This window comes from Xyrauchen texanus, chromosome 10 (genome assembly GCF_025860055.1).
Source record: "Xyrauchen texanus isolate HMW12.3.18 chromosome 10, RBS_HiC_50CHRs, whole genome shotgun sequence".
Taxonomy (NCBI): Eukaryota; Metazoa; Chordata; class Actinopteri; order Cypriniformes; family Catostomidae; genus Xyrauchen; species Xyrauchen texanus.
In genome coordinates, this window is record NC_068285.1 from 44343418 (window position 1) to 44363685 (window position 20268).

The window sequence follows — 20268 nt, forward strand, 5'->3', positions numbered from 1 at the left end:
CAATGACTTGTGCCCTATATCTTTTTAAGTCATACTTTGTGTGAAGAACAGACCGAATTTAAAGATTTATTCCTGCTTTGTATTGGACACTGCTGCGTCGCTGTGTGATGATGACTAAATGCAGCTGGTGTCAGCCAAACATCACTTCAGTCTATTATGATGGACTTCAGGGGATGAACTGATGCCAACTCCAACCATAAGACATGGGATACCTCATATGCCATTGTCTGACCCTTGGACTTAAGATAGACCTCACCGAAATTACTGGCCGGTTGAACTGCTAAGTACCTCACTGATCTCTGCCTGCATCACCGCAGTCTAATAATCGATATTCATGAAGAACGTGAATGTGAAAGTGGAGATTAATAGTAAAAATTAATTTAAATAAATTTAGCCAAGTGAAGAAATTTCATGTCATTTAACTCTAGTCATAAATTTGACGCTGGCCCTTTAAGAGATTTGCGACATCCATTTTCCGGCACTCTGGTGTTAGAGACGTGAGAGCATACACTGCGCAAGAGAGCTCCCGGTTTTGTTCATCAGTTGAGAATTCTTTGGGTAAATATCAAATTTCACACAAGATGCTTATTAATTGCATTAAATATGTGTTCAGAAGAGTCGTATCTTAAAATTGATTGTTTGTTATGGATCATTTTTGAAGGACGCATATGATTGCATGTGTGGAGTTTTACCACGTTTTGGCACACATGTGAGAACTGGACATTTACATTTAGAATTAATCAGACTGTAACTTATTTAAGCCCAGTGTGAATAAGTGAAAATAAGTTATATGTGATTACATGTGTAATGAGAATTCTATTGTTTTAAACTGTAAAACCTTTCCTTAAAACCTGGTTAAATATGCATGCAATTCTTTGAGTGATTCAAGCAAGTAATTAATGTAGAAAATGCTGTGAATGATATAAACATGTATTAAGATGGTTTATGCTGTATTAAGGCTAGGTTTGTAAACCCACCAGCTACATATTGAGCTGTTTCTCACCCACACTTCATATCACTTCTGAAGACAAGGATTAAACCACTGGAGTCTTATGGGTAACTTTTATGATGCCTTTTTGTGCTTTTGGAGCTTGGTCACCATTCACTTGCATTGTATGGACCTACACAGCTATTGATGGAACAATTCCTTAAAGTAAATAACCGATTAGTATTTGAAACAGACAAGACCTCATTTGTTTTTACATGTTCTTTACAAATGATGTTACTCCATTAATATTCAATAAATGGCATTTGTTCCCCTATCATTATACATTTAGGGACCTCGATAAAACAGGCCATTCACACTGTTGTACACTAATCACAAATGCACTTTGAATGGTTTCAAATAAAACAAATGCCACAAAGTACACAAGATTGATACAGTTTCTTGAGACAATGTAGGGTTAAATTTAGTGCCGTTCATCACTGTGATTTTGGTATGAACAGCAAAATTCTTGAGCTTTGCATGAAAACAACAGATCAATTCATAAATAGTTTACCACTCTATTGTCCGGTACAACAGATCAATTCATAAATAGTTTACCACTCTATTGTCCGGTGTTTTAAACACCAAGACAAGCAGAAAGAGAGAAAAGTTAACAAGTGTCACAAAAGTCATAAAAAAAAGATGTATTTATTACAACGTTAACACTAAAACACTTCTTGGGCACAACATTATTTGCATGCTTCATCACAATGAATTGAAGATGGACAATTTTTGTAAAATGAGGCAGAAGACACCCCACAATCAAAATGCCATAAAGTCAACATGGCTACATTCTTTGGTCACTGAAACACATTAACACAAAAGGGAGTAGAACCTGCAAAGAGAAAACACCCCAAAAACCAAACTGAACATGAGCAGGGCTTCAGATGTGTGCAGCATTTGTAACCCTGAGCATCTGCGAGCAAGACCAGACTCAAAATGAGATTGAGAAGCAAAAATAATAATTATAATAACTTTAGCAATGTCACCATAATTGATTATCCTCTTAATTAAAAACACAAGCACAAAAATATTTATAACACATTCCTGAGTTGTCAATCTCAGAGTACATTACAGTTGCAAAATGATAACTGAAACACAATTGCAGTTGCATCGATCTATGATAAAACATCAAGTTTGCTTATGTCAAACAAAACTTTGATTCCTTTTTACCAAGAGTTTAAACAGTGCATCTACATTTAAAACAATCACACCTCTCTCCAAAATTAAATACATAAAAACAGACAGACACATCACATTCATGTTTAAATGGACAATGCCCTGGTGACAATATCCATTTAATCCATTTAAACACACTCTAAGGTAGACTTGTATAGATTCAAAACAAGTTACATATCTTGTTCTCACTTTAAATAAAATTAATATAAAAACACACAGTATATCAAAATATGGAAATAATAATGGAATATACAATAAATGGGCCCTGCGATGGACTGGCGACCTGTCCAGGGTGTCCCCTGCCTTTCGCCCAATGTTAGCTGGGATAGGCTCCAGCCCCCCGTGACCCTGTACACAGGATAAGCGGTTGACGATGGATGGATGGATGGATGGATATACAATAAATGGCATAAAGTAGCCTCAAGTAATGCTGGACACTGTAAAATGGCTCAAATCTCAGGCTGATGAAACCTCACACACCTTCAACTGAAAAACTTCATGTTTGTTTGAGGTAAGACCCATCCACTCATCCCTGACTGCTCTTCTCGAACACCTACTGTTATGCAATAAAAACAGGATTATATTTGTTTGGGAGGCAAAGCCGTCTCTGTACAGCTAAACACACTTGTTGAGCCGAGGAACCATTTTGAAGTGATTGACTTGGTTTATCTGTGCTTAACACAAGCAGTGCTTTGATCGGTCGAGCACTCATCACATTTTGTTTGAGTTTGAACAATCGTGCTGCTTAACTCTCCCTAGTCAGTATACATGATTCAGAAGCAAATTGGTTTGTGTTATGCTGCACTATATTGGTAAAACGTACAGTATATAAGGATATGTTAAAGGTAATGCATGTCATTTATTTTCCACTAGTGGCACCAGAATTAAAAATATATATACAAATGACGGTGTTCAAACACATTTTAAACACTCTCAATGAATTTTGTAAGTAAAAAAGAAAAGAAATGAACCGTTCCACCACAAATCACGCCATTGGTTGAGCTAATGTTTCCATGTATGTGGCAGCTGAACGTTCAATCAAACTAATTGCATTTCCTCTTGACGTCCCATTTCACCTGTTCTCCCTCTGAATGTATTCGAATAGTTTATCCCAAAAAAAATGTATGCTAAGCAAAAAAGATGATGCAATGAAAATTAATGGCAACTGAGGCTAACAATCCAATTTTCTGTTCCACAGAGGAAAGTCAGACATACAGTACAGTTGTGGAACAACATGGGGATGAGGTTCATGAAAGTTTGAGGACCTACAATGAAACAGAACACAAAACCTAAACCTTAAGAACTCTTCAACATTAAACTTCTTTGCCAAATAAACGTAGCGCTTCAGAGTATCGTAATTTTGCCATCCGTTTAAACACCGCCATCTTCTCTCTGCTCCTTTAGATTAACGGTCAACTGATATGTGAATTACAATTTTTTTTTTTTTTTAAACACAAGCTCTTGTGACCGAGCGAACAGAGTCCCTCTGAACATCACAAGTTTAGTCTGAGGTCCGCTGGTGTGGCTACAAATAAATAACAGTGTGCTAAACAAAGATTACAATAGTTATTTACAATAAAGTGAGGTCAAGTTGGTCAGTATCTCCTCTAGAAATGGAGTAAACCTTGAGAAACTTGCCACATCATTTGAGTTCCTTATAACTTTCACAAGAAAAAAACCCAATTATTTTGACAAAGAATAACAAGCGAATATCATTTAACGTGTGCTATTGTTCTGGCTCGATTTTTCAAGTACCAGTTGAGAATATGGTATATTCCTCCAGTATGTTTCCTAGAACTTTCTAGATTTTGAAACGAGGATGAACATTCCATTACAATCACATAGCATTAAATAATCCAATAAAGCCACTGTGCCTTGCTCTTGGTAATAGTGACAGCGACCAAATAATCAAAGCGGACAGACTGACTAAAGGGCAAAATGTGATACAATCAGCAAATATCTTATGCCACATTCTTTTAACCTTCACAACCTTCAGACATGAGGTAATACATTGAAAAACAAAAAGGATAATAAAACACTTAGAAAAGCTCTAGAGATATGCAAAAAGAAAAGGGGAAATTCTGTCCGATTGTTCAAATGTACTTGTGGATGTCAATACATTCACCGTCAGTAAGAAAGAGATGATGTGCATTAACCCAGATAGATTTGCATTCCAGCACTGTAATATCCAGGCCTATTGCAACTAGTAAACATGATGTGTTTTGATTGTTTCAGTACAAATCGAAGACACTTTGCTATGGCAGAAAAACAATAGAATCTTTCACACGCACACCTGCTAAACATTTCTAGGATGCATCTCACAAAATCAGTCCAGAACATATTTGAACAGTCTGGGGTCACATTTCATCTAGGAATTGTTTTACATATTATTTTAAATAACAATATATATTACATTTAAAATTATGTTTAAAACAATTCCATGTATATTTTATGCATTATTTGATATAAATCTAAAATTAAATTGCAAACATTTGACACTTTTTTTATTAATTATTTTATGAATATATTTTGTATATTTTGAAAGATTAGAAGGCTCAGCAGCATGAAAAGCATACTCTAGGCTTGAAATGAAAATGTAAAGACAATCTTTTTTTTGTTTTTGTTTCTTAAATTAGGTGTGAAATGTGACCAGAACATATTTTCGTGAGATTCACCCTTTATATAGATCCATTTCTTCATTAGCCATCTTGTTGACTAGACAGGAATACTTGGGATTTTAAATAGCTTGTACCAAATCAATTCGGTTAATAAATGCAAGGATCTAAAAGCACATAGCCGAGCTCGAGACGGTTTTACAAAGGAGATGGTCAGCAAAAGAATAGAAAGGATAATGATCATATTTTTCATACTACACCTTTGAATATTAATACTCATCTCATGTTATCTGAACTTCCTGATTCAAGTACAAAAGTGAGAGAAGACATTCATTTAATCCTGAGTTAGTTCCAAAAGCAACATTCCATTGAAATCTTTTGATTGGCACTTTTGTTTCCTGATGATTTTCCCCGGCTAATCGGAGATCTCGGGAGGTAAAGGGGTGTGGCTCATGTCGTCCTCCTCTCCTGTTGAAGTTGTGGACTTTCCCTGAGATCCTGGTGACAACTGCTGTGCTTTGATTGGGCAGTTGGCCACCATGTGAGAGATGCTTTGGCAAAAGTGGCACTTTTTTGGCTGAGGTGGCAGTTGGCATTCTTTAGCGTGATGGTTTGGTACTCCACAGTTGAAGCACCTGTAAATAGTGCAGGGAAACAATTGTTATTTGCATAAGGGACCATGAGAGAGCGCTATAACCTTTAAAATCATTGGCCACAGCAGACAAATGATCAAAACTGGTTTGGAATGGAACACTAGTTTACAGATTATTCAGTACTGTATGTACTGCATACTGGCTTCTATTTTGTAAAAAAAAAAAAAAGCTATTAATTACATTCTCCAACATAATTCAGGAAAGTGTTATTGATCAGGCAGAGGAAGGAGACATGGTTTAGAGGAGGTGGGATCTCTTTGGCTCTTTGTTTCAATATGCAGCCCGACCTTTGCACTTTGATCCCTGCTCTCCTCTGCCCACCCCCACCCAGCTCACATTCATCACACCTCAGGGTTGCTATAGCAGCATTGACCTCTGACCTTTCTCAGGCACCTTCATCTGTTATTATTAAAAGGACAGGATTTGATCTCCATCGAAAAGCATGAACAGAGAGACGGAATATCAATGATAACCAGCAGGTACAGTAAATCTTTGAAAATGGGAAAATTAAGATTTTCAAAAACAGTTTATTTCCATAACACACATAATATTTATGTGAAAGAAGCATATCAAAGGGTTATTTGAACAGATGTGTGTGGTAGTCAAAATGCGTAACTTGCGTTGTGAATATGCCATTTCTATAAAAGATTGCAACACAAATATCCTAAAAAAATTAAATAAAAAAGGTAAAAAATAAAGTATTCATAACTTCTAAAAAGTAGCTAATGGTGTACCCAGCTAAAACTATTTTCATCTACTAAAACTATATGCCAGTTTAGATATAATTTAAATGAATGAAAATTACATAATGAAAAGACCAAATTTAAAAAAGGACCTTTTCATTAAAAAGCTAAAATTATGACTAAAATAAAAATACATTATTAGTACTTGTTTTTATTACCTCCCCCCATCCCCCCTGGAAACTACACCCCTGCATTCAATGCATTCGCACTATGACTGCTTTGTGATTCTTGCTAGTACGGTCAACTCCAGGAGTATGCGCAGACGACATGCACGGTCAAGGACAGCTGTGCAAGGTTACAAAAACTGGACTACACACGGACGGTATATGTGGACTAATCTGATGATGAAATGTGCATTACATGCACTCAGCGAGACATAATCTGACACAGAAAACCAAAATGTACAATATCCTTTAGATTCTGTACTGTGACACATTTTGATCTCAAATAAACTCAGCAAAAAAAGAAACGTCCTCTCACTTTCAACTGCTTTTATTTTCAGCAAACTTAACATGTGTAATTATTTGTGTGAACATAAAAAGATTGAACAACTAAGACATAAACTGAGTTTCACAGACATGTGACTAACAGAAATGGAATAATGTGTCCCTGAACAAAGGGAAGTAACAGTCAGTATCTGGTGTGGCCTCCAACTTCATTAAGTACTGCAGTGCATCTCCTCCTCATGGACTGCACCAGATTTGCCAGTTCTTGCTGAGATGTTACCCAACTCTTCCACCAAGGCACTTGCAAGATCCCGGACATTTCTGGGGAGAATGGCCCTCGCCCTCTGATCTAACAGGTCCCTGACGTGCTCAATGGGATTGAGATCCGGACTCTTCACTAGCCATGGCAGAACACTGGCATTCCTGTTTTGCAGGAAATCATGCACAGAACGAGCAGTATGGCTGGTGGCATTGTCATACTGGAGGGTCATCAGTGAAGAGCACATTTTTCCTGTCCTGTCTGGTCCAGTGAAGGTGGGTTTGTGCCCATAGGTTACATGGTGCCGGTGATGTCTGTAAGGGCCTGCCTTAAAACGATCCTACAAGCCCTCAGTCCACCCTATTGCAGACAGTCTGAACACTGATGGAGGGATTGTGCATTCCTGGTATTACTCAGGCAATTGTGGTCATCCTGTACCTGTCCCGCAGGTGTGATATTCGGATGTACTGATCCTGTGCAGGTGTTGTTACACGTGGTCTGCCACTGAGAGGACGATCAGCTGTCATTCCTGTCTCCCTGTAGTGCCGTTTTAGGTGTCTCACAGTACGGACATTGCAATTTATTGCCCTGGCCACATCTGCAGTCCTCATGCCTCCATGCAGCATGCCTAAGGCACGTTCACACAGATGAGTAGAGACCCTGGACATCTTTTTTTTGTGTTTTTCAGAGTCAGTAGAAACTTTTGTGTCCTAAGTTTTTATAACTGTGATCTCAATTTTCTACCGTCTTGTAAGATGTGAGTGTCTTAATGACCATTCCACAGGTGCATGTTCATTAATTGTTTATGGTTCATTGAACAAGAATAGAAAACATTGTTTAAACCCTTTACAATAAAGATCTGTAAAGCTATTTTGTATATTAAAAATTAATTTAAAAATCGGTGTCCTGAAAAACTTTGCCGAGTTTATGTCTGATGCAAAGAAAACAGTGTGGAAATTGTAATAATTGCAAAATCCACACTAAAACAAAGTAACTTTAAGGACGTTTTCTCATTCTCAGTGTTGCTGTAGTTACTGTATTTTGCCTTTGCAGGGCAGCATTCAACACTTATAACACCTGCATCTTCACTAAATAATATGAATTGTAAATATAAAACCCTTTTGGGTTTATAAAGGGGTTCATTAATTACCAATAACTCATAAATAACTGCTATGCGGTTACAAAAACAAACAAATAAGGCCACTGTCATGCATGAAATACTTGCCAAATAGTTAATCATTTTACATCATGTTATAAATACTAATTAAAAATGTTAAAGTGTTTTTATGGAGTATTTTAGGTAACTAGGACTAGGGAAGTTGGGACTCAGAGTTGCACCATTCTTTTAACATCAACATGACAAGACATTACGGTCATGAATATAAACACAAAATGACAAAACCCTCCTTTAATCTCACTATAATAGTCCGTCTGTGCTGTATTGTGACATAAATCATGAATGAATGAACGTTACATTTATATAGCACTTTTCTGACACTTCACTCAAAGCACTTTACACAGTGAACAGGGAATTCTCCTCAACCACCACCAGTGTGCAGCATCCACCTGGATGATGTGATGGCAGCCATAGTGCACCAGTACACGCACCACACACCAGCCATTGGTGGACATGAGAGAGAAGAGTGATACAGCCAATGAATGGACTTGAGCTACAGGGTACATGTCAGCCATTTCACCCTGAATTAGAGCCATTTACGTTTTGATTATAACAAGTATGAAGTCTATTTATTAAACATTTATTACATGCAGGTTATAAAAACTGTTTAGCAAGTACCACATGAAAGTCCTTTTATTCATTATGTTATAACCACATATAAATGTTTTATACTGCATTTGTAAATGACTTTAGTCATTAATGAACCCCTTTATAAATTGTTAAAGTTTTACAGCATTTTGCACTTACCAAATAACCATATTTATTCCAGTATTATAATTGGACAGCAGTTGTATGGAACCTGAGGTCATCGGGAAGACCTCATGAAGGATTGATTGTTGCATTAGGTCTCACTTAAAAAAGTAAAGTAGGCAATATACTATACACTGTGCAGTATTCGGTAAGTAGTATGATCAGAGAGATGGACTAGGTTCCGAATGGAATTCTTACAGTCCACATTCACACTCGACCACGCTTAGATCCAGCAGAGGATCGTGAGAGGACAGGATTATTAATAACCCGCCGCTCTGTAGTTGGGGGTGGGTGACTCCAGTGTGCCTAAATTCAGAGCTATGAGATTTTAAACAACCTATTGATCCAGCAGGTCAAGTCACTGCTGCACATGGTGGGAGGAAGGTAATGTTTGAGAGTTTGGCCAGAATCTCAGATACTGTGTCAAAGCAATTCAAAAGCACCATGTTTCAGAAATAACAAAATCATGCCATTTATATCAGCATCAGTGTTGGGGAGTACCTAACTAAAAGTAGGAGCGCTACTACATTAAATATATTTTTCAGTAGCAAGGACATTAGCTCTGCTCAGTCACATTTTTAAAATAATGATGCTTTTCTGGTAACAGTATAACGTGACAAATCACTAAATGTTTGGTCACGCTGGCTAACACACACAGCTTTACAACAGAGGAACTGAGGTTACAATCAGACATGTTCTATTAAAATACTTTTTATTTTAAGTCCCATTCATTTTAGTGAGTCAGTTTGTTCAGATGGTTCATGTTAACAAAGCAAGCTAAAAAAAAAACATTCTAGTCACAATGCGACATTTTTGCACCAAAATACATGGTAATCGCTTTTTTGACTCTGTGTGTATATATAAGTACACACACAACACATATGTTTTTTCTTTTTTTACTTGTTTTATTAGTATTTTTTTATTTTATTACTTGTATTGTGTATATGTATCTGCTGAAGTTTAATGGCGCCACTCTAATTGTTTTTGTGCCCGACAAATATTGCACCAATTGCTCCTATCCAAAATGTTGTCAACCTTACTCTGATTGCAAAAATAAATTGTATAATCTAATAGTTATACATTTAAAAAAACATTACCCCATTAAATACAGTAGCTTTATATGAGGTTTACAAGTGTTTGTTGTAGCTTGTAATGTAGCTAATTTGAGCAAAATGGTAACTTTAATTTAGTTCTACTACTTTGAGTAACTTAGCCAACATTCTTCATAATGCAGAGTAATCCACTACAAATTACCAATTAATTTTCCAAGCTTGTAATCATATTAATTTACTGATTTATCATTTTACTATTACTTTACAATCAAGTTACTTTATAAAACACTTTGCAGAAAAGTTATTTTCCACTCAACAAGTTCAAAATAAGGTCCATTCTCTCCTCGTTCATTGTCGAACACCCTTCAGCAGTCACAGAAATGCAAACAGATGCACATAAATTCATTTTAAATGTATAACACATAAATAATATAATTTTAGAAATGTGTACCAAAGTAATGTACTTAAAGTAATTTCTTTAATTGAAAGTCAGTAACTGTAATCTCATTACAAGAATTTAAGATGTGGTGTTTTACACTATAATGTAATTAGACTTCAGAAACGAATTACTTTTGCAATCAGATCAAACCCAACACTGATTATGAATAGTTTTCAAATCCAATGCAGCCTCACCAACACTGACCAGTGGCTAGTGAACATGAGATGAACACTTTATATTAGGAGTTTTACAACAGTCCCACTTTATATTAGGAGTCTTAAACTACTATGTACTTAAGCATTTGATAAAATGTACATATTATATACATATGTGTTGTTGCATTGTACTAAGATTTAATTACATCTGTAATTACACTGTTAACCCTAAACCATAACTACTAACCCTAAACCTAACCATAAACACCAACCTTGACCATAAACATTAACCCCATTCCGAAACCTACCCTACCTCAACCTCAGAAGCAGCAATTGTGAGTCATGTGAGAATTTTGAACAATAGAACAACATGTATTCACCCAATAAATACATTGTGTTGTATGTATTTTAAATGTTAGTGTATAGTAGTTGAAGACACCTGATATAAAGTTGGGCAGAAAAAAATGGGAGGGTTTTTAGGAATAGTATCAAAAACCAACATCTTTGCAAGTAAATATGTATATGAGTACATGAGGACGAGTATGCCTAAATAATGCGAAACAACTAATTTATACATAATGAAACGCTGTCTAACATCATAAATCATTCATCATATAGAGCATATGACCATTCATAATGTTCTTCACTTACCGGTCTCCTTTTGATCTGCGCTTTAGGGCACCTTTGGGTTTCTTCTCACTGCCTACACATGGTTCCCCGCCTGGCCCGGTTACACGTAAGGACTCCAGACCCTTAGAAGACCTTTTACAGGTGAACTCGACTGCTTCCCCTTCCTTCAAACAGCGGAAGCCCTCCATATAAAGCTTGCTCTGTCGAGAGACGATACAAACACTTATTACGTGTTAACTTTTTCCTAAAATTGTTGTGAAGATATTAATCAATCGTATATCAAGAAATGGCAGAACATAACATGCTTAACAGATTATTATTTTATTTTTTACCAAAGCACGCTGAAGATTAACCTGGTTAATTACTGAAGATATAACAGCATGCTTCAATTCATGATAAGAAACTACTAGCATTTGGGGTCCCACAAGGAGCCATGACCCCTTCGACTACTGTACCACCTCACTTCGACCAATTTGCCCTCCACCCCTTATATCTTTCCCCATGTGTTTTAGTTCTATACCCACAATGTTCAGTTGAAGCATTCTTTATGTCGGGGCACAACAAAGTTGTGCGTTTCATATTCGGGCAGATTCATGGACTGTGTGCCCATTGTCCGTTCCACTCGTAACCTCTCATTGCAAAATAACTGTGACTTCGCTCTCTGTACCTGTGCTCTGCTAATGTCTGTCTGGCCAATAGAAAAATCACAGTCTGCCCATTTAACAGAAGCCAAAAAAGGCAAATAATAGACAATAATAGCACCATACAGAACAGGTAAATCAAATCGCAAAATAAGATGTGCCCATGTGCTTAATACTGATAGTCTACATACTATGACACCGCTTCTTCTAACTTTTTTTGCCTACTTGGTGTTTGAACTTGAGCTCTTCGTCACTCTAAGCTGCTAAGTGAGAAGTCATGTAATGTTGAATAGTAATGACAAACTGCCGCAATGAGACCGTGTCCGTTTTGGTGGTTATGTTTACAAAAACAGAACTGATATGCTTGGTGACATTTCCACAGAGGAGAAGCTCTTTTGACAAGTTGCATGTCCGTTGCGAGCTGTATCCGTCCAGTCATTGTTATTGAAGCCTCTAATATGCAAGATGCAAGTAATTTCCATCAGAATAATTTCCAGCACAGAATTCTATTAAACACAATACATAATTTGAGATGTCCTGGAAATGACACCGGTATGAATTTTCTTGGCTTCAGAAAAAAATAAAATCTCCTGTGATGCATGTACAAACATTGTTGGCCATTGTTAATAGACAAATTAATCTAGGCACAGAGCAAGAAGAGAAGAGAAAAAAAGAATGGAATTTACTTTCTAGAAATTCACAGGGCTGAATGTGCCTAAGGTTAAAGAGACACGCTTCTATTCTTACCACCAACCCAAACATTCAGGATTGTCAGATATCATGACCAGTTATGAATACATCTATGATGCTTCAAAAACCGACCAGATAAAAAGGCATCGTATTGACTGGATATCGACGTGCCAATTCCTGTGCTCTAAAATCCTACCATCACATTAGCACCAATATCTCAGAGTTTTAGAGACGAGGGTGAGACAATTAAAATGTAGCCATTGAGATGACTGTAGTGGGCTGATGAGCTCCCCAAAACAACTGCATCTGGTTAAATCTCACCCTGCTCATCAGTGTTGAGTGTTTTAAAGAGGTGGGGGAAGCTCGCATTCCTGAGATAGTTGCTCTACATGCACATGGAAATGGGGCTTGAGAAAGGATCTACCTTTAAAAAAAAAAACTTCTGTTTGTACTCTTAAACTGCCAATTGGTCCATCATCTAACACACCATCCATAAACAAACTTGCTTGATCTTTGATGTCCATGTTGATTTCAGCCATGCTGTTTAAAAGAACATCTGCTTAGGTGGTGTTGATCCAATACCTTCAAATCAACCTTTGTAAGCTTGCTTATCTTCTTGCTAGGACATGCCTCGGAGAATGTAGTCTTCACTCTTTTGAACATTAAACTCCTTAATGATCTGCAGTAAATTCCACACATTCTCTCAGAGTGGGTCATTGCACTGCTTTTGGTATTGATTGTTGTTAGCTGTGTGCTAGCTGGCGGTGTTGGAGAGTAACAAACTAAAAGTTGTGCAAGTTTTCTTCCTCGCTGTTTTTTGTCACATTGCATTACAAATGCAGCTTCACTGCAGAGTGAATTGAGGTGATAATCACAAGTCAGAAAACAGCTTCATTTTATTTCACTAAAACAATTCAAAGACTCCCTGTAGAGAAGTTGCTGTACAGCATTTTACATTGTCTTTTGTTGCAAAATATTACTTACTAGTTAATTACTGCTGTTCTTCAGTACTCCTAGTCATGAGGGTTTGATGCATGCAAAAATCGCAGACTGAAAACATAAGGCAACAGTCATGTAGTTTGTGCTTGACAACTTTTTCAAAAGAGAAGCTAGTTTGTAGTTTAAAGGTGAAAAAGTATCACTAGCAACACTGAGTCACAGTGTTGACACTCTTCAGGGAAATCAACCTATGAATGGCTAACTGGTAGTTGACTCAGCATATTAAACTAGAATAAGTACGCATTTTATCATTTAGAAAACACACACACACACACACACACACACACACACACACACACACACACATCACAATTGAGTACTTGAAATTATGAGTAGTAGCTTCCCCAACACTGCATCTCTACACCGGTGGTCCACACTGTCACTCTCACATGTAGTCCAGCTTAATCCTGACACTCATCTCAGAGGGGGGTAGTTGGGGGCAGCTGAGAAAGGAATCACGCCTAACTGCCACCCAGCCCCCACCAAGGCTTCCTGAAACCATCGCTGACTCCATCCTTTGACCTCCCCTACCGCTCACCCTCCTCCTTTACTACAGAGGCTTTTTCATGAATGAGTTCAGCCAACAACTCCCTCCCCTCAAATACTCAATCCCTGCCCCCCTTTTCTCCAATCTCTTGGTCTCCATTCCCAACAGTCTCTCTCTGCATATCTTTCTACTATTATTTTTCCAGTTAATTATGGAATATCTCTCCATCGTACCCTTGTTTTGGTCATTCTCACACACAAACACTATTCATCCAGAGATTCTTTCATTTAAAGGAGACAGGATTTCCTCCCTTGGGTTTGACAATGACACCCTTTGTCTCTTTAACCTGTTATGTCCCACAGCAATCACACTACTTTGAGCTTCATCAATACATCCACAGAAAGAGACTGGGGTAGGTTTTGGGGGGTGCCTCCTGGTTATCAAAACCCAGACATCCCAAGATTGGCCAAAGATCGTCCTTTCGAACAACCAAGGTCAAATTCACATAGTGCACTCTAAATGTTGATCTAAAAGGGTTGGCAGCAGTCCATAAACATTTGTTTCAAGTACAGAATAATGCTTTAACCACTTTGTTGTTGGTAACAGCTACATTTGTATCACTACATTAACTCACCTCTATATGTTCTAAAATATTAACACCAAAGAAAAGTGCCCCAGGTAACAACTGTATAATAAAATAGCATTTCAAATAGAAATGTGAGTTAACTGTTGAGGCTGCTGTCATATTGGTTCTTTTATCATGACGTCACAACTGTCAAGTTGGAGCTTTAAAAAAATTCAGAGTCTACAACTTGAAATAACAAGTTTTATGTAGTTGTTAATGCTTTTTACAAGTCTTTATAAGGTTATTACAGCAATTCCGACATGAATGACCAGAATGCAGTGTTTAAAGTCAACATGAAATGCCATTCACAATCAGATTTACTTCTGTAATAAATTATATTTTCCAGCGAAAGGTGTTCTCTCAAAATGTAGGACAACTTGAAGTTACTCATTGCAATTAATTGGGATTCATGATGTCAACCAGAAAGGAAAGTAATTTCAGAGTTGGATCAGACAAGTAGGCAGAATGTTTAAGGAGTATTCTGGGTTGAATACAAGTTAAGCACAATCAAAAGCATTTGTGGCATAATCTTGATTACCAAGAAAATGTATTTCAACTTGTCATTCCTTTCCTTAAATAACAAATCGATACAATGAGGCACTTACAATGGAAGTGAATGGGGCCATTTTTTTTAATAATTTTATAAAAGCACTAACATTAATTCTTCTGTTAAAACTCATGTATTATTTGAGCTGTAAAGTTATTGAAATTTTATTTTTACGGTTCACAGCATTACATTATCATACCAATGAAGTTGTAAAATTGGCTATAATTTTACACAGCAAAGGTTTGTAAGTGATTTTATCACACTAAAATCAAGTTTACACACATATTGTTTATGTTTTATGGCTAAAGTTTTGAAACTTGAGTATTTTAACGTTTACACTTCCATTGTAAGCGCCTCAATGTAACCTTGATTTGGCTTTTTTTTTAAGAAATGGAAGGACAAGTTGAAATAGACGTCACTTGTATTGAGCACAGAATATCTCTTTAACCTCATTCTTCATTTCACTTTCATTGCGTCTTTTTCCATACAATTTATTTTTGGCTGAACTTACACTAAAGAAAAGCAAATTGGGTAGGCTATATTTTAATTTAATGTTAGACTCAAGTTTTACATTATAATGTGAAACAATGAGACTTAAGACACAATCCTTACCACCCTCTCTGTTCAGCCTCCCAGGCAGTCACTCTGGAGGTCTTACAGAGAGACAAAGAGATCACTTAACTCTGGTGCAGGGCTGCTTGCCCATCACAAGCTGTAATCTCTGGGTAATTTTACACAATGGCCTAAAGTCATGAGGCAGCTGCTCATTTGGTTGTTAAATTATTGCTGATTGAGAAGATTGGTGTTCAGTGACTGAAGACAGTAATCACTGCAGAGCAAATCAGAGAGATTTCAGAATGACAAGGCATATCAATTAAAGAAATAAAATCTTCATACCAACAGCCTAACAAAATATTTTAGAATGGAGGGTGTTGGGGGAAATGTAAAATTTTTAAACTTGTACTGAACATGTCCCCCTCATTTTTTGGCCTCATCTAGTTAAAACACATGTGAAGTTCATAGAAATGTAATCTTTGTGTATATGTTGTTTCACAAATTTTTGAAAATTAGAAAATGTGCAGCATTTTGTACTAAATAAATAAAAATGATTAATGACTTGAAAAATATGATTTGGTGTTAAAGGGCTGGATTGGTAATCTGGTAATTTATGCGTTAAGGTGCGTTCACACTGCCAGTGACAAAACAACCTCCTCTCATTCATTTTCAATGAGAGTTGGCAACTTCCAGCAACACGAGCGATGGCGACCGGATGTGGGCATGTCCAGCGGCGCGTCAAAGTTGAGAAATGTTTAACTTTATGCAAATGAAGAGTGACTTTCGGGAGCGACAGCCAATACGAGAGAAGATGGTAGAGCTCACATGATCCTCATATTTTAATAAAAAAAAAAACAGTGCTGTTTAGACTCTCCATACACACCACTAGCGACCTAACCACCAGCCACTGGCGACAAAAGTAACTGGCAATGTGAACACAGCTCTACGCAGAACGGGCCACAAAACAGTGCCGTGATATGCCGAAGGGGGCAGCGATATGCACAAAAGGACAGCGACCCCCACCCCCCACAACTTAATTTAAAAATATTTGATATTTAATAAAAATATACTTTGAAAAAAAAAATCTATCCAATTGAACTCAATCTCAGTCATTGAAAAACATGTTCAACATGGTAGAGGGGTTTCAAGTATTTTTATTTTTTTTGTGAATTGCACTAAAAAAATAAAAAGGTCACCCATACATAAATATAAACCCAGCAAAAAAAAAAAAAAAGAACCATCCCTTTTTCAGAACACTGTATTTTAAAGATAATTTTGTAAAAATCCAAATAATTTTACTGATCTTTATTGTAAAGGGTTTAAACAATGTTTTCTATTCTTGTTCAGTGAACCATAAACAATTAATGAACATGCACCTGTGGAACGGTCATTAAGACACTAACAGCTTACAGATGGTAGACAATTAAGATCACAGTTATAAAAACTTAGGACACTAAAGAGACCTTTCTACTGACTCTGAAAAACACACAAAAAAGATGTCCAGGGTCTCTACTCATCTGTGTGAACATGCCTTAGGCATGCTGCATGGAGGCATGAGGACTGCAGATGTGGCCAGGGCAATAAATTGCAATGTCCGTACTGTGAGACGCCAAAAACGGCACTACAGGGAGACAGGAAGGACAGCTGATCGTCCTCTCAGTGGCAGACCACGTGTAACAACACCTGCACAGGATCAGTACATCCGAATATCACACCTGCGGGACAGGTACAGGATGGCAACAACAACTGTTCGAGTTACACCAGGAATGCACAATCCCTCCATCAGTGTTCAGACTGTCTGCAATAGGCTGAGAGAGGCTGGACTGAGGGCTTGTTGGCCTGTTGTAAGGCAGGTCCTTACCTGACATCACCAGCAACAATGTCGACTATGGGCACAAACCCACCTTCACTGGACCAGACAGGACTGGCAAAAAGTGTTCTTCACTGATGAGTCATGATTTTGTCTCACTAGGGGTGATGTTCAGACTTGTGTTTATCATCAAAGGAATGAGCGTTACACCGAGGCCTGTACTCTGGAGCGGAATCGATTTGGAGGTGGAGGGTCCGTCATGTTCTGGAGCAGTGTGTCACAGCATCATCGGACTGAGCTTGTTGTCATTGCAGGCAATCTCAACACTGTGCATTACAGGGAAGACATCCTCCTCCCTCATGTGGTACACTTCCTGCAGGCGCATCCTGACATGACCCTCCAGTATGACAATGCCACCAGCCATACTGCTCGTTCTGTGCATGATTTCCTGCAAAACAGGAATGTCAGTGTTCTGCCATGGCCAGTGAAGAGCCCGGATCTCAATCCCATTGAGCACGTCAGGGACCTGTTAGATCAGAGGGCGAGGGCCATTCTCCCCAGAAATGTCCGGGATCTTGCAAGTGCCTTGGTGGAAGAGTTGGGTAACATCTCAGCAAGAACTGGCAAATCTGGTGCAGTCCATGAGGAGGAGATGCACTGCAGTACTTAATGAAGTTGGAGGCCACACCAGATACTGACTGTTACTTCCCTTTGTTCAGGGACACATTATTCCATTTCTGTTAGTCACATGTCTGTGAAACTCAGTTTATGTCTTAGTTGTTCAGTCTTTTTATGTTCACACAAATAATTACACATGTTAAGTTTGCTGAAAATAAAAGCAGTTGAAAGTGAGAGGACGTTTCTTTTTTCTGAGATATATAAAAAGAAAACACACTGACTAGACTGACACGGACAGATGTACACTCTTAAAATTTTAAGTGTCAGTTAGAACCAAAAATTGTTTTACAGTCTGACAAGAGAAGATTTTAAAGAACGTGAATAGCGCAGAAACCTATAAAACAACATCAAAAACTTTTATAGCAACACAAGAAACATACAAATATAGGCCTTCGATTTTATTAAATTTAATTTTTAATTATTATTTTTTATTTTTTTACTGTAGGTCCTGATAGAAGTCTCCAGTGAAAAGTGGTTTAAAAGTTTCTCCTTCTAAAAGTCTAATAGTGGTTTCGTTTTTTATATATATATATAATTTTGTGTTAAAAAAAAATAATTAGCCTACGCAAATATTTATTTGTAAAGTAGCCTAGCATGTATTTTCCGAATAGAAACGAGAAAACATTCAAAATGATTCAAGGGAAAGTTTAAGAATATCTACATAAAAACAGCAGCAATCATTTGTTCTCACCTGATGAACGAACACATCCACGGGTGATTCCAGACAGATTCCCTCCTGATGAGTCATGGACAGAAACCCGAAGCCCATCCGCACGTTAAACCATTTACAAACCCCACTGCCGTGAAACAAGCCCGCGTCTTCCTCCTCCTCAGTTTTTACACAGCCCCCTTTATAAAAAGCACACAAACAAAAACACAGTTCACACCTAACTCTTCATGCAAAAGTATCCCTCTATCGAAACCGGACGAAAAAAGCAATACACTGCTGTTTTGACCTGAAATTAAGTCATCATGTGGCGGGAACAGGCCATAGGGCCAAGCAATAATAAAAAAATAAAACCATCTCTAGATTATAGTCATTATAATGCGAGATTAAACTCGTTAAATTTCGAGAAAAAAGTCGAAATACAATCTTGAGAATAAACTCATTAAATATCGAGAATAAAGTCATTATAATGCGAGATTAAACTTAACGAGTTTTTTCTCGAAACACGACTTTATTCTCGATATTTAATGAGTTTATTCTCAAGATTGTATTTCGACTTTTTTCTCGAAATTTAACGAGTTTAATCTCGCATTATAATGACTATAATCTAGAGATGGTTTTATTTATTTTTTTATTATAGCTTGGCCCTAATCCTTTTCCGTAGCCATGCACTACAAACTAAATGGAAATAAATAAAACTGCGCTTAGGCTAGATAAAAATATTAACAAAACCAAAATACATTAATTTTCTTTCATTTCTAAGAGCACACACATATATATATATATATACATATATATAGCCTATGCGTGTGTGATGCTGCTCCTTGTAAAAGATCAACTTTTCAATGCGCGTTCCCGTGCAAGGCCGCGCGATTGGTTCAGTAATTAATAATTTAAGCACAAACGTGCCCCAACTCACCTGTGTAATATTGTTCATATGCAGAGCCCATTTCGCCCATCTCGCCAGCAGTGTCCGAATTAATCCCGAGTATTCAATGACACTTTTCCCTTTTCCCACATTTCAAACCTCTAAAAAAAAAAACGACTTTATCTACCCCAGAAGAAACGAACAAACAAAAGCTTTGTCACATTTGAACGGTAACGACGTGAAAATCGCAGGGCTTCTGGGAAGAGCCTTTTGTGAAGATCCAGACAATGAAGAGATCCGTCCCACCCCCTCTCCTTTATTCCCCCCATTCTTCACTGACCCCCCACTGGAAGACCTCACCTTCAGCCATGTCTCCAGAATGTCTTCAACCTCTTCTTGGTACAAAAAAAGATCATTGATTGGCCCCCAAAACCGCATAAAACAGTGGTCAGTATTTATTCATGTGTGTATCATACAGGAGACGGGTCACTGTAGATTACCTCCCCCAGCTTTGGGTCAATTCTACGTGATGCCCCACTTCACTGAGTTGATGAGTTGCACATTTCTGCTGTGATAGGGTCCGAAATCGTCAACGGGCCAATCACAGAGAACATGGTG

The 20268-nt window shown here is 37.5% G+C and overlaps 1 protein-coding gene across 1 annotated transcript; it reads right to left on the reverse strand.

The window, feature by feature from the left end:
• Nucleotides 1-5194: 5194 nt before the first annotated feature.
• On the reverse strand, nucleotides 5195-20020 carry LOC127650122 (protein lin-28 homolog A-like). The gene is made up of 5 exons (XM_052135315.1): nucleotides 19991-20020; nucleotides 19702-19741; nucleotides 18807-18964; nucleotides 11105-11283; nucleotides 5195-5414 (listed from the first exon to the last, which is right to left on the reverse strand). Exons 1-5 carry the CDS (start codon nucleotides 20018-20020, stop codon nucleotides 5195-5197), a joined length of 627 nt encoding a protein of 208 aa, XP_051991275.1.
• Nucleotides 20021-20268: the final 248 nt, after the last annotated feature.

Excerpts from the sequence above, each read along its gene's own strand:
- LOC127650122 (XM_052135315.1), bottom strand. The coding sequence starts at position 20,020 with ATGGCTGAAGGTGAGGTCTTCCAGTGGGGG. Across the intron at positions 19,742-19,990 it reads GTGAGGTCTTCCAGTGGGGG|ATGGGCGAAATGGGCTCTGC; the intron begins GTCAGTGAAGAA and ends ACTGCTGGCGAG. Across the intron at positions 18,965-19,701 it reads ATATGAACAATATTACACAG|GGGGCTGTGTAAAAACTGAG; the intron begins GTGAGTTGGGGC and ends CTTTTTATAAAG.